Here is a 17,588-nt window from a genome sequence, read left to right on the forward strand (position 1 = left end):
AAAGAAATAGTTGTTATTAATTAAAATGTATAAGTTTTTAAAGGAGATATTGGTTTTCAAAAATTGAGCTTGTAGGATAAATTTTAACTTAATTTTTTAAATCAGCATGAAAAGATATTATAATATATAAAAATTAGCCAAAATCACTCAATTAACAAAATTATTGTTGACCAGTGTTATCAATCAAAGCAACAAAATGTCGAGTGAAGAAAAATCTTTATGTGTATCGCGATAAAGATAAACGATAAAAAATAAAAGATAAACGAAACTAATTTTATTTTATACTTCTAGCAAAACTAACCCTCATCTTTAAAAGATTGAAATAAATAATTATTTTCACTGTATTACCGAAAATCAAAAGTCGTTTAGGTACTATTTTATCTCGTTGATCGCACATAAAATCTAACGAGCTCCCGCTCGTTGAAGCAGAAACAACAATATCACAGACATTTGTGTAATTCTGTATAAAATTTCTTAACGACACACCACAGCGAATGCATTCGCATCAGATAGAACTGTGAACACGCGATCGCTCGACCAATTCGGACTCACCCCTCCGGTAAGGGAGGGTGAATTGACGACGCGAAGCCCGGTTTTACCGAGACTGCACGCAACGTGATCGCGCGTCGGCTTCCAGGTCACGTTCGTAGATGCCGAATCGCCGACCTACGCCAAGAATAAGCGTTGTGAATTCTGGTTGAGGGGCACCGGTGGCGGCATCCTGGCGTCGCCACGTCACTCACTGCCAAGAAACAGCACCTGCCTGTATCATCTTCGTGGAGCTGGTCCCACTTTGCCGAGTCCGACGCCGCCGCGGCCGCTACCGAAGTTTCCAGAACAAAGACCCGGTACAGTCTGGAGGAGACCAGCCCCGAGACCACCGCAGCCGCAATTCCGCGTCTGGCTATCTATCCTCAAATTCCACGTAGGCACCAGTCTGTCTAGCACCGACGAGGATTGCTCGACGACGCTGATGGTCTGGGATGGCGAGATGATGCCGTTATCGGAATGCAACGATGTTGTTTGGTAAATGGTAGCAAGTGACCAGTAGTTGACCAGTAGTTTCGATTTAGCTATTTAGGAGAGATATTTCTTGTTTTATTTTATTTAACGTTAAGGAATTATCTTATTTTATTTTCAGATTGATTACTGCTTACATTGTTTTCTTTTATTACACCGTAACAAGAGGACAAAATTTAACTTTTTTCTTGCCACACGTGTGTAAATAGTCATTTCCGACGTATTTTTATCTGCTAAACACGAATTCGTTGGCAAAAGTTGGCTATCAATTTTGAGAAAAATAGCATCGAAAAGGCAAAAACAACTATTTTGAGGGTTTTCGAAACACTATAGCACTAGCAACTAATTTTTTGCTTAATTTCCTTAATTCTACATGAAAAAATTAATTTTTGGTTTTAAAATGCATTTTGATTCATTTCAATACAATTTTTTGTTTTCGAGATATAACAATTTAAAGGTAATTCTTTTCCTATGTAACGAACTACCCAACAAAATTTTATCCTTTTTTTGCAACACGAGTGTGACTAGTCATTTCCGACGTATTTTTGCCTGTTGAACATGAATCCGTTAAAAATTGACGAAGATGTCCCAATACGTTAAAAAGGTAAAATAAAATCGAAATTCGAAACGAGCCAACGAGCCTTTTTTTTATGAAAAATTGACGAAAAAGATATTCCAACGTGTTACAGAGATAAATTCGATCGAAATTCGAAGCGAGTCAAACAGTAGTTTTTTATTACATTTTTAAATTTGACAATAACGTCACAATTTTGAGAAAAATGGTGCCAAAGGAAGTCACATTTTTGGTACCTTTAACGCCATTTTTCTCAAAATTGTAACGTGAGAGTCAACTTTTGTCAATAGATTCATGTTTAACAGGCAAAAATACAATGGAAATGACTATTCGCACTTGTATTACAAAATGATGTTCCACAGAGTTATTAACGTTTCGTCAATTTGATTGTGACACCCTCTCTTTCTTGTTTATTTATTAATGATTAATATTAATTTTCTTAATCTTTGATGATTTTCTCAATTACCAATGTCCAATGTTTGTGAAAAGAATCAACATTTGTTTCAGTGAAAAAGAACGTCAACGTTACGCTGAAAGAATGGGCGATCCAATTCAACCCGTTCTTGCGCGTCCCTCGAGCAATACCACATTGTTAGCGAGATATTGTAAGGACAAAGTGCCGAAGACTTGCGATCATGCTATTCTACAGAACACCAGTCGTCCGTGTTCTTTGGTAGAAAGTTTCGTCTCCTCTGGCAGTAGTCTAACTATAGAGATGCGTATGGTCGAGTCAACAGCGCTTAGGCAAGTATTTAGTTTTTATTTGTTTTAAGATGCTTATTAGCATCATTATTAAATTAACAATTAATATAATTTGTAAAACTATTTCCGGTTTCAATTTACGATTGCTTTTCAAGTTCTGACAAACTGAATCGGCGCGCAGTTTATAGAACTAAAAAATATATTTGAAAAATTTAATTTTTTCGAATATTAAGTATCAACGTCCGTTCAACTAAATATAGAATTCTTTCTTTTATTTGTAATATTTATTTATCAGTCTTTTCTATTTATTATTGTATTTATTGTAGTATTTCATAAAATTTTGTCACTGCTGCTTAATATAGAAAACAAGCAATATCTTTTAGTATCACATTTTATTACAAAAAAATTATTAAATTATCAAAGAAATTCTAATATTCTTAATACTAAAAGTGAAATTAATGTTCGAATTAAGGCGTCACTTATATTCTAATTTAGTCAGATTCACTAGTCTACTTAAAACTTTTAATACCTGTTTGCAAAGTTATATAATTTTCATAGCTTATTCCTTAATTAATTATACCCTAGAAATTTAGACGAACAAGTGAAAAATATCAGTATATTATATTAGTAGAATTACATTAATATCTTATACGTCAAAAAATGATATCGTATTAATTCTCTTTAACATCGTTAGTTCCAACCATTATTTGATCATTTTTCAAAAAATAGAAAAGAATAATAAAAATTGAATATCCATGTGAATGCAATTTAAAATCTGTAGAAAATTCGAAAGCTCGAAAGATACCTATAAAACGTTTTACAACGACTTTTTTATTTTAATCAAAAAAATTGATCAAGTAACGGGGATCTCTGAAAAATCTCGAGCGAACATATCGGCATTTTGTATCGACAAATAGTAAAACGTTTAAGAAGCAGTGCTCCAACCAGTACTTGTAATCTCGTGTTTCATCCGATTCGCTTACAACATTGTCGGATCGAACCGCCGGAGAGTTACAAGCGAAGTATGCGGAAACGTTTTATAGAAATAGGATGCGCAATATCTGCCACGGTAGCACGTTTCATTCGTTCGCGTGATGTTACTTTCTCACTCCTTTCTCTCTCTCTCTCTCTCTCTCCCCCTCTCCCTCTCTCCTCTCTCTCTCCTCCGTTACCTACATAGATTATTCATGAGGGATTCTCTCCCTTTTCCCATCCTTTCCCTCGCACTGGAAGGATGGCGGAAATTCAGAGGAATGCCGAGACACGCGGCGACGGCGGCTTCCACATCCCATTTGCTTAATTTTATACGCAGCTCTTTCCATCTCTCCATCTTTTTTACTCCTCCTTCGCCTCTTCCCATCCGTGCGAAAGGTGTTACATTTATCTCTTGATTCGTTGCTCCACAAATATAAAAATTATTTAAATGAACTCGCGTGTCGCGCATGAGAAAATGTGAATTTTAATAACACCGAAGAAGCAGATTTCATGAAAAATTTCAGGTGCGCTCGTATTTGCGTATCAATTTGTTCCGCGCGCACCACATCGCGTTACGCGTTGTATCCATTCATGGATGTTAATCTAAATGTAATGAAATAGCGTGCTTTGTATACTCCATTGAAAGCTTTTGTAGATAATTAATTTACAAGATGGGGAGAGGAAAAAGTGCTGACAATCTAAAAGCTGATTCAATATTATAACGGGATTATTATTAAAAATGAGATTAAGCGCAATATTTACGCGTGTACACATAGTAAAAATGTTCACCTTTGTTAAATGGTAATTAAATCGCGATTACATCGGTCTTTGTGACGTTAATCGGCGGGGTATTCGCATCACTCCCTGTTATTTTCCGTCGTGCTCGCGCACGATAATTCCGACGATCCTTCAACGCGGACAAAGATTCAGATCGGCGTTTGCCGATGAATAATTGAGAGTTGGTTTTTCCATGGCGACGGGCCCGTCGATGACACACTCCGATTCACATTTCGCACGCGTTACATCCGTTTATCATGCCATGTCTGACGAGAGTATCTCCATGTCATCGTCCTCTTCCCTTTCTAACAATAAGTCTTTTTTCCCCTCTCGCACGTGTCTATCGATGTGTGGATACGGCGTGTTCGGGCGTGATAGCCGACGGTGAGTGACGTGCAATGCGGATGCATCGCACGGTCTAGTTAATCCTTTCCGCGCGAGGTAAAGCCTACCGGCGCGGCGCACGACGCTTTATAATAAGCTCAAGCCGATTTAATAACATCCCCGCAACCGCCGGTGCAACGTCTCTCTTCAAGGCCCGCCGCCTTTCACAATCCGCTGGGGTTCGTCGATCTTTATCAGTGCACCGAACCCGCTCCGGACAGCGCCTATTAACCCTTTCTCGCGCGCTGTTATTGTCACGTTGATACATACGTTCCCGCATGAGGTTTATTATCATCCCCGGGTTTAATTTGTCGTTCAACGAAGTTGGAGACGTTGAGTTATCATTACGATGATGAAGATTTATCGATTATAAAATTTTTCTCTTATTTATATCTTTGTTTCGCGAATTAATCTTATAAATAAATAAAATACATGAGTATAGCTAAGAAAGAAGAGACAAGGAGAGTGTGGCTTCCCTAAACTTGAGAAGTAAAAATAATTACAAAAATATTATACATTTACGAATTAATGCTTAATGAGTATTCACAAGAAATTAATTTTGGAAAGAAGAAAGAATTATATTAATATAAAATTATATTAATATAAAAACAAATCCAATAATCCATACTACTTGAGTACTTTTTCCTCCCCCCGAATTTAAAAATTTCACATTTGATCCTCCTTAAACAAAATTTTGTTGGCTACGCCCAGATAGAACATATTTTTTTTATTGAATTTGATTAAATTTATTTTTCTTAAAATTTTTATTTTAACATAAGTTCATTAGTTTGATACGATTTTTTTCCAGACCTGTAAACTTTCGCGCTATGTACGAATTCGTCGATCTTCACCAGGATGGCGACCCTTACGGCAGCGGTCCGTGTTCTCGCATTTTCTACAGTCGAACTCGAGACCATTATTCAGATCGTAAATTTCAAGGACCGCGCGACATATTCCTATATGGTCGCGGAGGATCGAAGAACATAAGGTAAGAGCTGTTATAATAGCAAATTAGAGATGTCTTCAAGTAAAAAGAGACATTTGCTTATCGAAATATGCATTGCTATACAAGATTTTTATTCGTTAATTTCGGTAATTGCCAAGTACGTGAATTTTGTGTATTGAACTTTATTATGAAATTTATAATATGATTATGTAATAACTTCTTTATTGATACGATATTACTATATTTATCTGTGATTAATTCATTTGCCGATACAACGTTATAGTGACAGTTAGATATTTATCATCTATAATAGAATCGGTTCGGAATACCGTCATGAAAGCTAATGCAACGATATAATGACGCCATTATGATATCGTCAATTCGTTATCATTCGTCAATTCGTGGCCCATTATTAACAGGTCTATTAACAAACCGCATTGTGTCGTAGATCGGTTTGTCATAAAATGTATTATTCTTCCATATCTTCCTTTCACGATCGACGACTGGCATATTACGAAAAAATGATAAGATTAAAATCACAAACGCTACACGCTAAATGACGATTAGAAATGTACAACATGATGTGTAATTCGTATTAGCTAATCTCGTTATAAAAGAATTACATATGTAGATTAATGATTAAGATATATGTTTTTATTTACGAATATTATTATAAATCGATATTATGGAGTATTATCAGAATTATAAAACTTTTAAAGATTTTTTTTTATATTTGAAGATATAAAAGATACGTAAGATGCAATTTACAATTCTATTTCTAGTGATTCTCCCTGTGTTTCGTATAATAAATTTATCGCAATCTATATTATTTTTCAAATCTTGAAATTTTTTACTGTATTTTTACGTCGTTCAAATGCATATTACTGAGATGTATGTAGTGAGGCAGAGGCACGTAGCACGCACCTATGGGACGAACATATTACGCCCCGTCTTTGACGGTAAAGCCGCGCGTTCTTTTATTACTATTCGCAGGATCGAATCTTCTACAATCTCGATAAAATATCAGTTAGACTGCGGCTTTACGACATTCATAAAACGAACTTCACGCCGTTAAACCGAAGTCTTCTTGCTAGCAAATCAAAATTTCTGTCATATTGTTCGATATTACACACATAGTTATGTTTTTTATCTTACTTATTATTTTTTTACATAATACTTCAGAAATGTTGTAAATCATCTTGCATTAAAAAAATCTTCTATTATACTACAGAACATAAATTTGCAACTAAGTTTTCTAAACTGATAGTTTTGTTCAAATAAATATTTATTCACTGAACTATTAAATCACTTGTATATATTGACGAAAACAGTAAAATCGATTTTATTTGATCTTTTTAATACTGGTATTTGCATTTGCTAAGAAATTCATTTCCAATCTAACTAATGAAAAGCAGGAATGTTCTCTGGCAAGATAATCCAACCGCGATATCCTAAAAGAGACCAGGAATACGGTAATGGTGGTTGTACGTTGCCATGATCCATCCCTTAGAATCACTTTGGTCGCTTTTCGATTAACGAGTGTCCAACCTTCGATGCTCCTCGTAATCTTCCTGCAGTATCGATCACTGAGCCGGCTCCTTTGCCTGGTTGGCGAGGCATGTAGATTCGATTAAATATTGAAAGTGCAGGCCAGAACTGGTTTTGCAGCTGCGTGTACCGTTTCGAAGGAGAACACGACGAGGTGGTGAAGCTGAGGTTCAACAAGCTTCTCAATGGAAATCGCACCTGCCGCAGCGTTGGTAACTCTGATTTCAATAGGCTGCTCTGCGTTGACTCTGAGAACTTCTCGGTTAAGGTGCGTAATTGAAATTTCCAGTAATTGCAATTAGTTCTATGCTAACTCTATTGTACAATATCTCGTGCGAAAATAAAATTTTATTATCGATATATCGTAAAATTATTGATTTGTTTGAACTGTTGTGTATACGGTTTTGTATACATTTGATATTACTTCAACATACAAAATTTGAAAACCTATATAAAAAAAAAGGAATTGCTATGTATAGAACATTTTAAACAATAGCCTTTTGTGAGCTACGAATTATCTTGGAAAGTACAAGTTGGAAAGTTATCAGTGATAAACTTAGAGATACAATAGAAGTTACATAGAAGTACTAACAGGTGGCTTTGATCGAGTAATTAACGGTGGCTTTGCGATAGCAAGTATCAGCAATCTCCGAATCCAAACACGGTAAACCGAAGTAAACCGACAGGCTTCAAAGTTTCTAAGTAGTCAATACCAACATGAATCAGACTCAGACGTGTACCACGATGTCTTATTATTAACTCGGTATTTAATAACGTAGATAAGACAGATGGAATATGATTTTGGAATCGTAATTCAACAAGACGATTTATCAATTCGAGATTTTGTTTTTATGTGTATTCAAAGCATTTTTATTTAATAATATTGCAAAGCGTTTTTCAAAAATAATAACAAGCTCACGCGAAATAATAACATTTATCTAAAATAGTTTCTTCAGCAGTGAAACAAACATTAATTAAAAAATAAATTATGTATATTTCAAGGATAAAGATGGTTAGATGCATCTGTCTATTGTCTGTTTATAGGTGCTTGATTTACCCTGGCCAAATGCGCCGCCTATCCAGCGAGATTGTCTCTGTTCGAATCGATCGTTACCCATCAATATCAAATCTACCTCTAATATTGCCGAGGTACATTTCAATGTTCTATCTATGGACGCCTTGGATGATTACAATAATCTCTTCTTCGAGGGCACCTGGGACTTCGTCAAGACGATGCCTTGCATGCAGAAACGTAGAGTTAGGGGGCCGTCTGGTGAAATTAAATACACACCACCAATCGACGATGACGAGGTAAACGAGATAAGCTTTAGTGTTGTTCAAATTAATTTTTATTCATTAATCTTAAAAAAATATGAAAAGATAAAAATTATACTCAAAATCCATTTTCTCAATACATGGAAAAAATTTTAATAAACTTACACTAAGAGGAAAAAATGGTTGGAATAACCATAATTTAATTATAATTTATAATCATTTTTTTGGGACAACCACAAAATAATTGTTTTGACCATATGAATTATAATAATCTGAACATTAACTTATGATTATAATATGCATTCATTCAACTAATTGATTATTTTACACATAAATCATATTTATATATAGTAAATTATACTATAAAATGTTGTAACTATAATACATATAAAGTTATTGTTACTGTAATATATATAACATTATAACAACAATAAAAATGATATTCTTAACCATAATTGTTTTAACATGCAATTATAGTCACAAATACGATATATTTTTCTCTTACTATAAGGACATCATTTAGTTTCAGATTATGCTTAAAAATATTATAATATAAATAATTATTATTTTAAATACGCTCTTCGAAAATGCGCGATTTCAGTTTGTTAAAAATATTGAAACAAAATAATAAATAAAAATACTTTAATCATAAGAATTAGAAATTAAATGCCTATAACAGTCAAAGCTGGAGCTTTAATGCTTAAAATAATTTAATGTGATGTATATATTATATATGTACATGTATATATATCATATTAATTTATAATCATTTGAACTGCGCACCGAATTGGTTTTCCGGACTTATAAATGCAATTAAATTACTGTAATAATATCACAAATTAAATTAAATTAACAAGCAATTTTTAATAATTTGATACTCGATCAGGTATCATATTAGAAGGATGTTAATGTGTTGAAAAACTGCAGTAAATAAATTTATTACGAAAAATATTATCTAGACCAACAATCGAACCCGGATCTCTTGCATTCCGTACGAGCGCTCTAAGTCTTTAGACTACCGAGACCTTAGTAATATTCTTCGCAATAAACAATATAGAAACGTCTTTTTTTCAGATGATGTAATATAAATAATAAGAATTTTATTTTAGATCGTACATGTGAGAATTAATAAAAATTAGAAATTAAATGCCTATAACAGTCAAAGCTGAATCTTTAATGCTTAAAATAATGCTTAAAATAACTTTAATTATAGTTTTAATAGTTAAATGTGTAAATATTTATCTATATTATGTATCTCAATGTTTTTCTTTATCCTCGATAGAAAAATTGCGAGAACCAGCCGTGGCTAATTGATCCTGGTCCGGGTCAGTATTTATACGTGAAAATGGACGGAGTAATTGTATCGAATAATACGAAGTGCGCGACCAAGAATCGCATCATCGTGTACACAGGTGGAGCGATACACGTATCGGTATGCCCGAAACCACCTGCTGACTCGAGTCATCATGTGGTAGAGGTGTTTAGCGACGGTTGGGCTGTCAGCAGCAACGCGATGATCCTCGCACCGGGACAGGATCCAATCAGGACTATCGCCGTGGAATTCATCATAAAAGAACCAGCTTCCTACATTGTGACGTGGCTCGAGCTCACTAGAAGGTAATAATAAAATTTTTATAGATAAAATATCGGAGATTGAAAGAGTAAGATAAAAAAAAATCTGACATGGATCGCAGGTATTATGTCAATTATGAATATTATTGGAAGTGAACAAAGCTGGTAGTGAGCACTCCTGATAGCAAGCACAGTAAAAACCGTACCTAATTAATAGAGTCTTTATAAATGCGACCTCCTCTGTAAAAGGAAAAAAATGAACCTTTCATTAAACTTCGCCGTAATTTATCTATAACTTTCACAATCTCTTGCGGAATAATTAATCTCGTAGAAACGAAGATTGTCTTAATAGATTCGCGCGGTGTATCTGCATTTCTGCCAGAAAGTTGCAAAGATCTCCTGTTAACTCACTATATACAAAATGTATAGCTAAAGTTTTACAACGTTTAGTTCGCTACAAATGTTTTTGATAATTGATAATTCAAACTCTCTGAGGAAAAATATACAATAAAGTGATATTAAAAGTTTTGCAAAGCATTATATAAATTATTCACAATAAAGATGAAGTGAAAATTAAGATGTTGCTAAAAAATAATAATATGTTGACAAGAATAGCATTCAATTACAATCTTCCTGTTTTTAATAAATCAATCTGAGTTCGTCGGGAGACCTCATGCGCTTTATGATTTAGGTCTGTTATACACAATAATCCGTAAAAAATTAACCAATCATAGTTGATTATTTTTATCATATTCAACTGTGATTGGCCAATTTCTTACAGGTTACGATTTGCGACTCTATTGTGTAATAGGCTTTACATCATAGATTATCAGAGGTACCACATGGAGATACAATAGCACTATAATACAACCATTCGAGCGCTATTCGAATGTCTCTCTGGAAAACTTAATTAACATCCTGTCCTCGATTAAGCGAACGGGAATCGCGCGACGATGAGAATCACATCGTTACGCAACTCGGAACAATATAATCCTCTATCGATCCTCCGTTTGACCCACAGACCGTCGGTGACGTCAACGGCAGGTCTACAAATGTCGCGGGATTGTGAGCAACGATGCCCGGAGCTGGACGCCTGCATAAACGCCTCGCTATGGTGCGACGGAGTGTCCCATTGTCCATCCGGCTACGACGAGGCCCTGACGCATTGCTCCGTGTTGCTGCAACTGCCGCCGTTGCAACTAGCTCTGGGCGCGCTCTTTGTAATCACCGTCCTCGGTGTCATTTGCTTCATCGTCTGGCGGGCCTGCCGACGGCGCGGTCGCCGTTCGATATCCCAGCATCGTCTGAAGAGCATCTCCTCCGAGACGGCGATAATCGACGGCAAAGAAGTGATATGCTGACACAGCGACAGTTCTGTGCGTTACGTCGAGGTCGACCGGGTCACCACTGTGTGACGATCGCCGTCGTCCACGTCGTCGTCGGTATGGGTTCCGACGGTCCTCTATAGATCAGCGGTCAGACTCTGCTCGGCTTTATTCTCCTGAAGAAGTCGCCGAGCCGGCCGCCACCGGAGGATCCGCGGAACTGCCTCCACGTAACGCGCAGAACTGTCGCGTGCAAGAGATTTGGGACGTTAGGTGGATAAACCGGAGCTCATCTATGATCAGAAAACGCGTTCGATGCTCGATGACTCGGGCGAGTGGGAGAACGCTTTTTTTTTGCCGAACGAACACTTTCGTTCCCGGTCGGTTGTTCTTGGGAGGTAGGTCTCTCGTTTTAAATTCAGGGAATAATGACGAGTGAGTTGATGGAGAGTCGGGCGATCTGATTACAGGGGACGTCGTGAATTGTAAAGCAGCGACTGGAACGTGCTTAGGATTATAAGTTCGGTGATGTCTACGTCGGAGCACAAAACAGCGCGAAGTAAAACGTGTAACGGCGGATTAATCCGGCGATGTGATGTAATGTTTATGACGTATAGCTTTGGTCAGTACGTTACAACGCACGCACAGTCGTCTACATCTATTTTTTAAGTAAATTTCTAACAATATACTGCCAGTGGAATTTTCTCATTTTAAAAGACTGAATCGTTTTGTAACTTTTTAAATAAAAAAAAAATAAATAAATTTTAACGTATCTGAGATACTTGTTTTCGATTGTCAATTTTTAACAGACGCGTGAAATCAAGACAACTTTCAGCAGACGCGCGATCGAGTTCACTGTCGAGGCCTCGATCCATCTTCGCAGACATCGAAATAATCACTGCCGCGATAACCGGCGGGTTCCGGAAGTTCCCGAATTCTGATACTTTCGTTATCTTCGCGTGCAAGATCTTATTATTCTTGCGCGAGAAGCATTATTACTTCTCGAAGTACCGTTACACGTCCCATCCCGGATCCACGAGAAAGTTTTAATGATTCCCCGTCGAGCTGCCCGAAAATCATCTCAAATGAGGAGAAAAAAGTTGGAGAGAGAGAGAGAGAGAGAGAATCGCGTAATGTAGGTCGCAGAGAAACTAAAGTGAAACTACTTTAACGAGGACAATAAGTAATAAAATCCTAGTAATATGTCGCTATTACGGTAGAATGGCTTAGTGACGATCGAACGACGCTGCGCCTTGATTGAACTTCGACGATTAGTGCAGCTGAAAGATTATGTAGTATGGGATTGCCATTTTAACGCAATGCCGAGAACGCTATAAGGTAAACGATGCGACGGGGAAAGCTTAGCAGATCAATAATGCGTTGTTAGGGAATTATAGCAAGTTATTATAAGCCAGTTTCATCAACATCGCGTTGACCTCAACCGCGTTTTAACGGTTAAGTTCGATGCACCTCTGATTCTATTAAAGACGATAATTAACAGATGTCGATGAAACTGGCCTAGTATTACCTTATCTCATTTACATTAACATCACTTAGAAGATAAAATCGTCTTACATATATAGAGCCACTTTTTTCCAATTAACAGATACACAAAGTATTTATATTTGATATTACACAACATGTCTCGCGAACGTTATCGAGATAACGCTCGAGTGATCGTAGCAGAACAAATTTTCGCATCGATGACGTTAATTTTCCAAGGCGCCACGTCGGTCCGATTGACACGTCTCGATTAAAAACACCTCGTTCGGAAATCCGAGACATCGAGCGTCGCGCGCAACATGTTAGTACTAAAAACGTTAGGTCTCCTTGAGAATAAGAGTAGACAAGCAATTTTAGAGCCGAGGCGAACTCCTCCTGTCTCGTCTCGTGTTCCATACTTTTCTTTTCTTCTGGTCGCGCGTGACATATTCACACAACATTGTCTGTAAAAAATAGATAATTCAGAATGGTTGACGCGCACGTTGCGTGTCAAATCGTCGCAACGTTACTAGATAATAAATCAAGATGTCGATCGAGAGAGGTGTTAAATATTTAACGCAATGTGACGTACTATATTGCGGCCGTGGTGACGCAAAAAAACTTTAACGTTGCCACTTATTGTTTACTGCCAAAAGTAGTCGATTATACCTCGCCGACAGCGAATAAAAGTTTCGAATATTACATTTACATGCATCATATAAATGTATTACAGTTACATGTGTTCGGCATTGTTTATGGAATCCGATCAGTTTTCTATAGATCGTTTTATTGCGCTAACTGTTATTATTTTGTTTAAAAAATTGCGATAAGATACCGAACACACGATACGGGAATTGCAAGGATTTCCTTTTCGTATCATGGCCGCAGACTTCTTTCAGACGTCTGCATTGCGCTCAGGTTTCATTTCGACGTGAGCAGTGCATGAAGTTGCAACTTAAACTACGAGTGAGATGGATAAAGTAATTCGTGTGATGAAAAGGGAGAAAATTTCGCTCACTCAATTGACTGTAGTAAGCGAAGAAATAAAATCCTGATCAATTTTACGAGAGTTCTGAATTATCGATCAGAAATATATGTCCTGATTGTGGGAATGCAGCGTTATCGCAACGAGCTCACGTTGAAACGCAGCCTCAGCCGACGACGAAAAGTTTCAGCTAGAGATATACTGACCAAGTTTCAAGCGATAGCCGACTTTAGGCGACTTAATTATTCATTTTAGCGACATCACCTCGGAAAGGGGGTGGATAATATGTAGACTTCAGTAGCCTGAAATTATGTGATAATATATAAATGCTGTTTTCCTCGGAGCTGTGCTCCGACATTATTGTTACGCCGGGCGAACGGCGTCTACTCCAAAGCGCTGTTGAACACCCGTGTCTAGAGATCCTCAAGTAAGAGGATTGGATACTGTTTAGACACTTTCTAATTAATCCGCCAATTTTTCAGGCTTAAGATAGAATGAAATAGATGCATAAAATAGAATGAGATGCATGGATATCTTATGCTACGTTGTTAGAAATTTTTTAATGAATTTAAATAATATGCAAGAGAAGCTTGTGATTAAACAAGTAACTGAAAAATAATGAATGATTTAACTGAAAATTGAGTCACAATGGTTTTAAATATAATAAACGTGTGCATTAAATTTCATGTAAATCCACATAAAATTTTATGGAAAATAGGTACATTACATAAAAGTACATTTAAAGTACATTATAAAGTACATTTAAAGTACATTATAAAGTATTTAAAAGTAAAAAGTATACTTTGTTAATAAAATATACTTACATTCTTTAAATATACTTTATAAAAGATTTTAAAATATTTCAAGTATTGAAAGTACATTATAAAGTACATTAAATTTCTTAAAATTTTATGAAAAGATATTAAATTTCATGTATACATGTACACAAATATATATACTTTTCAATTACAAATAATTAACATTAAATTTAATATGTCATGAAATTAAATTCAACTTGTGTAACTTGAAAATACATTAAATTTTATGATATTTTTACCAATGTATCTTATGCATAATCTATTTCATTCGATTTTAAGCAGGTCCTACATAAGATACAGAAAAATATGGCAGATAAATCGTATGGTGTCCAATTTCTTACTTAAAGCCCTCTATCCATGTCATCAACTCTTTGAGGGGCAATTTTCTTCCTCTCGCTATATTTTTAACGTAACGCGTTACCGCAATGATAATGGCATGAGAGCGGAACACGCGAAAGTTTAGCGAGATAGAGTAAAACGGATAGCCGAATGTGGTTTACCTGGAGGGCCACCTTAAGCACACATGCGAGCACATCGACGTCACCGCCGCGGCTTGTACACCTTGTTCATACTTGTACATAATCGATTATTTATCTATTTGTATCGAATAATGATGTGTGTACTTCCGCTCGCATGGTTCAACTGCCGAGTATATGTACGTATATTCGTTTCAATTACATTAAATTAACCTACACTTTTCTTACGATTCTACGACTGCCATTATCATTCGAGCGTTGAATTTTAATCAGCGATTTCAAAGGCGACATAACGAGAGTACTTTATCTATATCTGATACATATATTTCGCCTGTATTAATTAGTAAAGATAAAATTGCGATTCTCAGGATACGATTTTCACGCTAAGAAAACTGTAAATGTAGTCGCATGAGAAATACTGTTTAAGCAGTTCTAGATCCCGAGGTGTGTGATTGAATGGAAGCTGCAACCGTTTTATCGAATCTACCTATTTTAATTATATTTTTACTTGCCCGTTATGTCACAATGTCAAGCGATAAAACTTTGGGCATTTACAGCTTTGACTCGTAAAACTTTCAGCATTATGGCCTGCGTGTTATCTGTAGTAATAAAGTTTACAAGTGTCTCGCAGGAGCCATTATTTGTTATTAACCAGTGAGATATAAAAACTAGTCAGTATTCGAAAAAAATACTCATAACCGAATCCCTTCTAAATTTTTGATTAAAAATATTTTTAAATGATACAAACAAAGATGTGTATAAAATAAATAACTCCTGGATATAAACAATATTCCCAGTAAATATAAATTAAAAATGACATAACACAAATGTTATAATTTCACATTCAGCAATTCAATTGTTATGTAACACACGTGTTATGTTACATTTATATTGTTGAATGTAAAATATATGTATTATAATTATTATATATATATATATATATATATATATAATTATTATAATTGTAATTATTATTAATGTTATGTTACTTTTAGTTGGTGTTTACTGAGTTGTCAATAGCTTTTTTGTACAGTGCATGATGATATATACTGATATTGCGAGCGGAAGTTCGCATCTTGCCGCTTTACTAAATAAGCGTAGAATTTCAAAAAAATTACGGTAGAATCCTGTCGAAACAAAGTGCATCCGAAATAGAGCGAAGGATGACGAAAAGAAGATTTAACGAAGAGAAATTAACGCAGCATACTGATATCGTGTGCTGATATCATCAGCTAACCGGAAATACCGCCAACTATTCTCTCGCTATTTGCGAGTATACATGCAACAATATTTAACGCGCATAAGCAACAGATATGAAACAAAGCGATTTGAGATGCGCGATGCAATGCTTCTAAGCTCTTCGCAGAAACGAAGACAATCGCCAATGTAATACATCATATGGCTGGCTCTAATACGTTCTCGATAGAGCGAATTTCATCTTATCCTTGTTCTACGATCGCTGGAAACGCGTGCGTTACATACGGAAGTTCCATACCCGCCGACATTCTGCGGGAAGATAAGATTTATCACGGTACGTTTTAAGTGATAACGTTACGGATTAGTCAGACAATGAGATACGCGCATGCAATGCAACACACATCACGCAAGCATATGTTTAGTTAACTATCTCGTATTTAATGACGAAGAAGTAATACAAATAATATCAATTTTTTCGAAAAGAGGTCACAACTTCATTTCCTGTTTTGTTTTTATATCATATTTGTATTTTAATCCTTTCCGTCCTTCCATTTATGAAATGATTGAAAGTAACTAGATGCCTACGTTGAAATATCGAAATAATGAATCGTAATATGTTTTTAAAAAAATTTTATTAAAAACGTCATGCAAAAGAAGCGATGTCACAAAATGCAATTATAAAAAATAAATATTTTCCTATAAATAGAAAAGATCTTTGCTCGTGTCACGATAAAGATATATCAGAATATTATATTAATTATCTCTAAAAGTTTAATTTACTTGGGACCAAAGATACTGTTTAATCGGCCTGCCAATGACGTAATCGCCACACGCAACTAAACAAGAACGTCTCAGGTACAAATATCAAAATTCTAATGGACACGACTGATTAATAAGCGGAGAATCAAAGACTGATTATTTACAAATTTGTTTCTGTCATCAAAACTACACTGCCATGCTTAAAATTTTTTTTACGACGATAATTGTAAATTAATCGATACTGAATTTCCGAAATAAAAAGAAATATTACGTTTATAAAAAATATCAAAATTAATATTTTCCCATGATTTAAATAATCTCACAACTTGAACTTAAAAGAAAAATAAAATTTTCTCGATCTCTATTTTATACAATAATAACTTAATTCATAATTTAAAGTCATGATTGCGCCACGATGCGACGATATCGACTTTAAAGCCATGACCCAGATACGCTAACTCCGTTGATGTGTTTCACGGCCCGGAGAGAAATTTTTTCAAAAATAGGTCATTGAAAGTTTCCTTTTAATTACGTTAATCGTTCCTGACACGAGCAAATAAATTCACAGAATTCTAATAGCACATATAATTAACTGCACCCTGAATAATTACACGCACGAATAGAATTTATTACCATCCATTTATGAAAATGGAATTAATTCATCAAGAGAAAAGATAAAAGTAGTGAAAAAATAATTGTTCTGCAAACGCAAGCGGTGACCTCATTTTAAAAGTAATAATACTCTTTGACATTTTGTAATTGCAATATCGTTA

General features: G+C 35.5%; 1 protein-coding gene across 16 annotated transcripts in view; it reads left to right on the top strand.

The window, feature by feature from the left end:
* LOC105145084 (uncharacterized) overlaps positions 1–17,080 on the top strand; it is a 160,254-nt gene extending 143,174 nt beyond the window's left edge. For 15 of the 16 annotated variants that reach the window (XM_087403405.1, XM_087403404.1, XM_087403407.1 and 12 more), the window contains 7 exons: positions 638–1,026; positions 2,102–2,338; positions 5,241–5,420; positions 7,047–7,194; positions 7,971–8,237; positions 9,484–9,818; positions 10,795–17,080. In XM_087403405.1, the coding sequence (XP_087259531.1) occupies positions 638–1,026; positions 2,102–2,338; positions 5,241–5,420; positions 7,047–7,194; positions 7,971–8,237; positions 9,484–9,818; positions 10,795–11,134 (1,896 nt within the window). In that variant the 3' untranslated portion in view covers positions 11,135–17,080. The remainder of the gene's footprint in view (positions 1–637; positions 1,027–2,101; positions 2,339–5,240; positions 5,421–7,046; positions 7,195–7,970; positions 8,238–9,483; positions 9,819–10,794) is intronic. The other variant, XR_846038.2, reaches the window with a different exon arrangement.
* The last annotated feature ends 508 nt before the right edge of the window (positions 17,081–17,588 follow it).

Source organism: Acromyrmex echinatior, chromosome 2, assembly GCF_024713525.1.
Source record: "Acromyrmex echinatior isolate Ae372 chromosome 2, ASM2471352v2, whole genome shotgun sequence".
Classification (NCBI taxonomy): Eukaryota; Metazoa; Arthropoda; class Insecta; order Hymenoptera; family Formicidae; genus Acromyrmex; species Acromyrmex echinatior.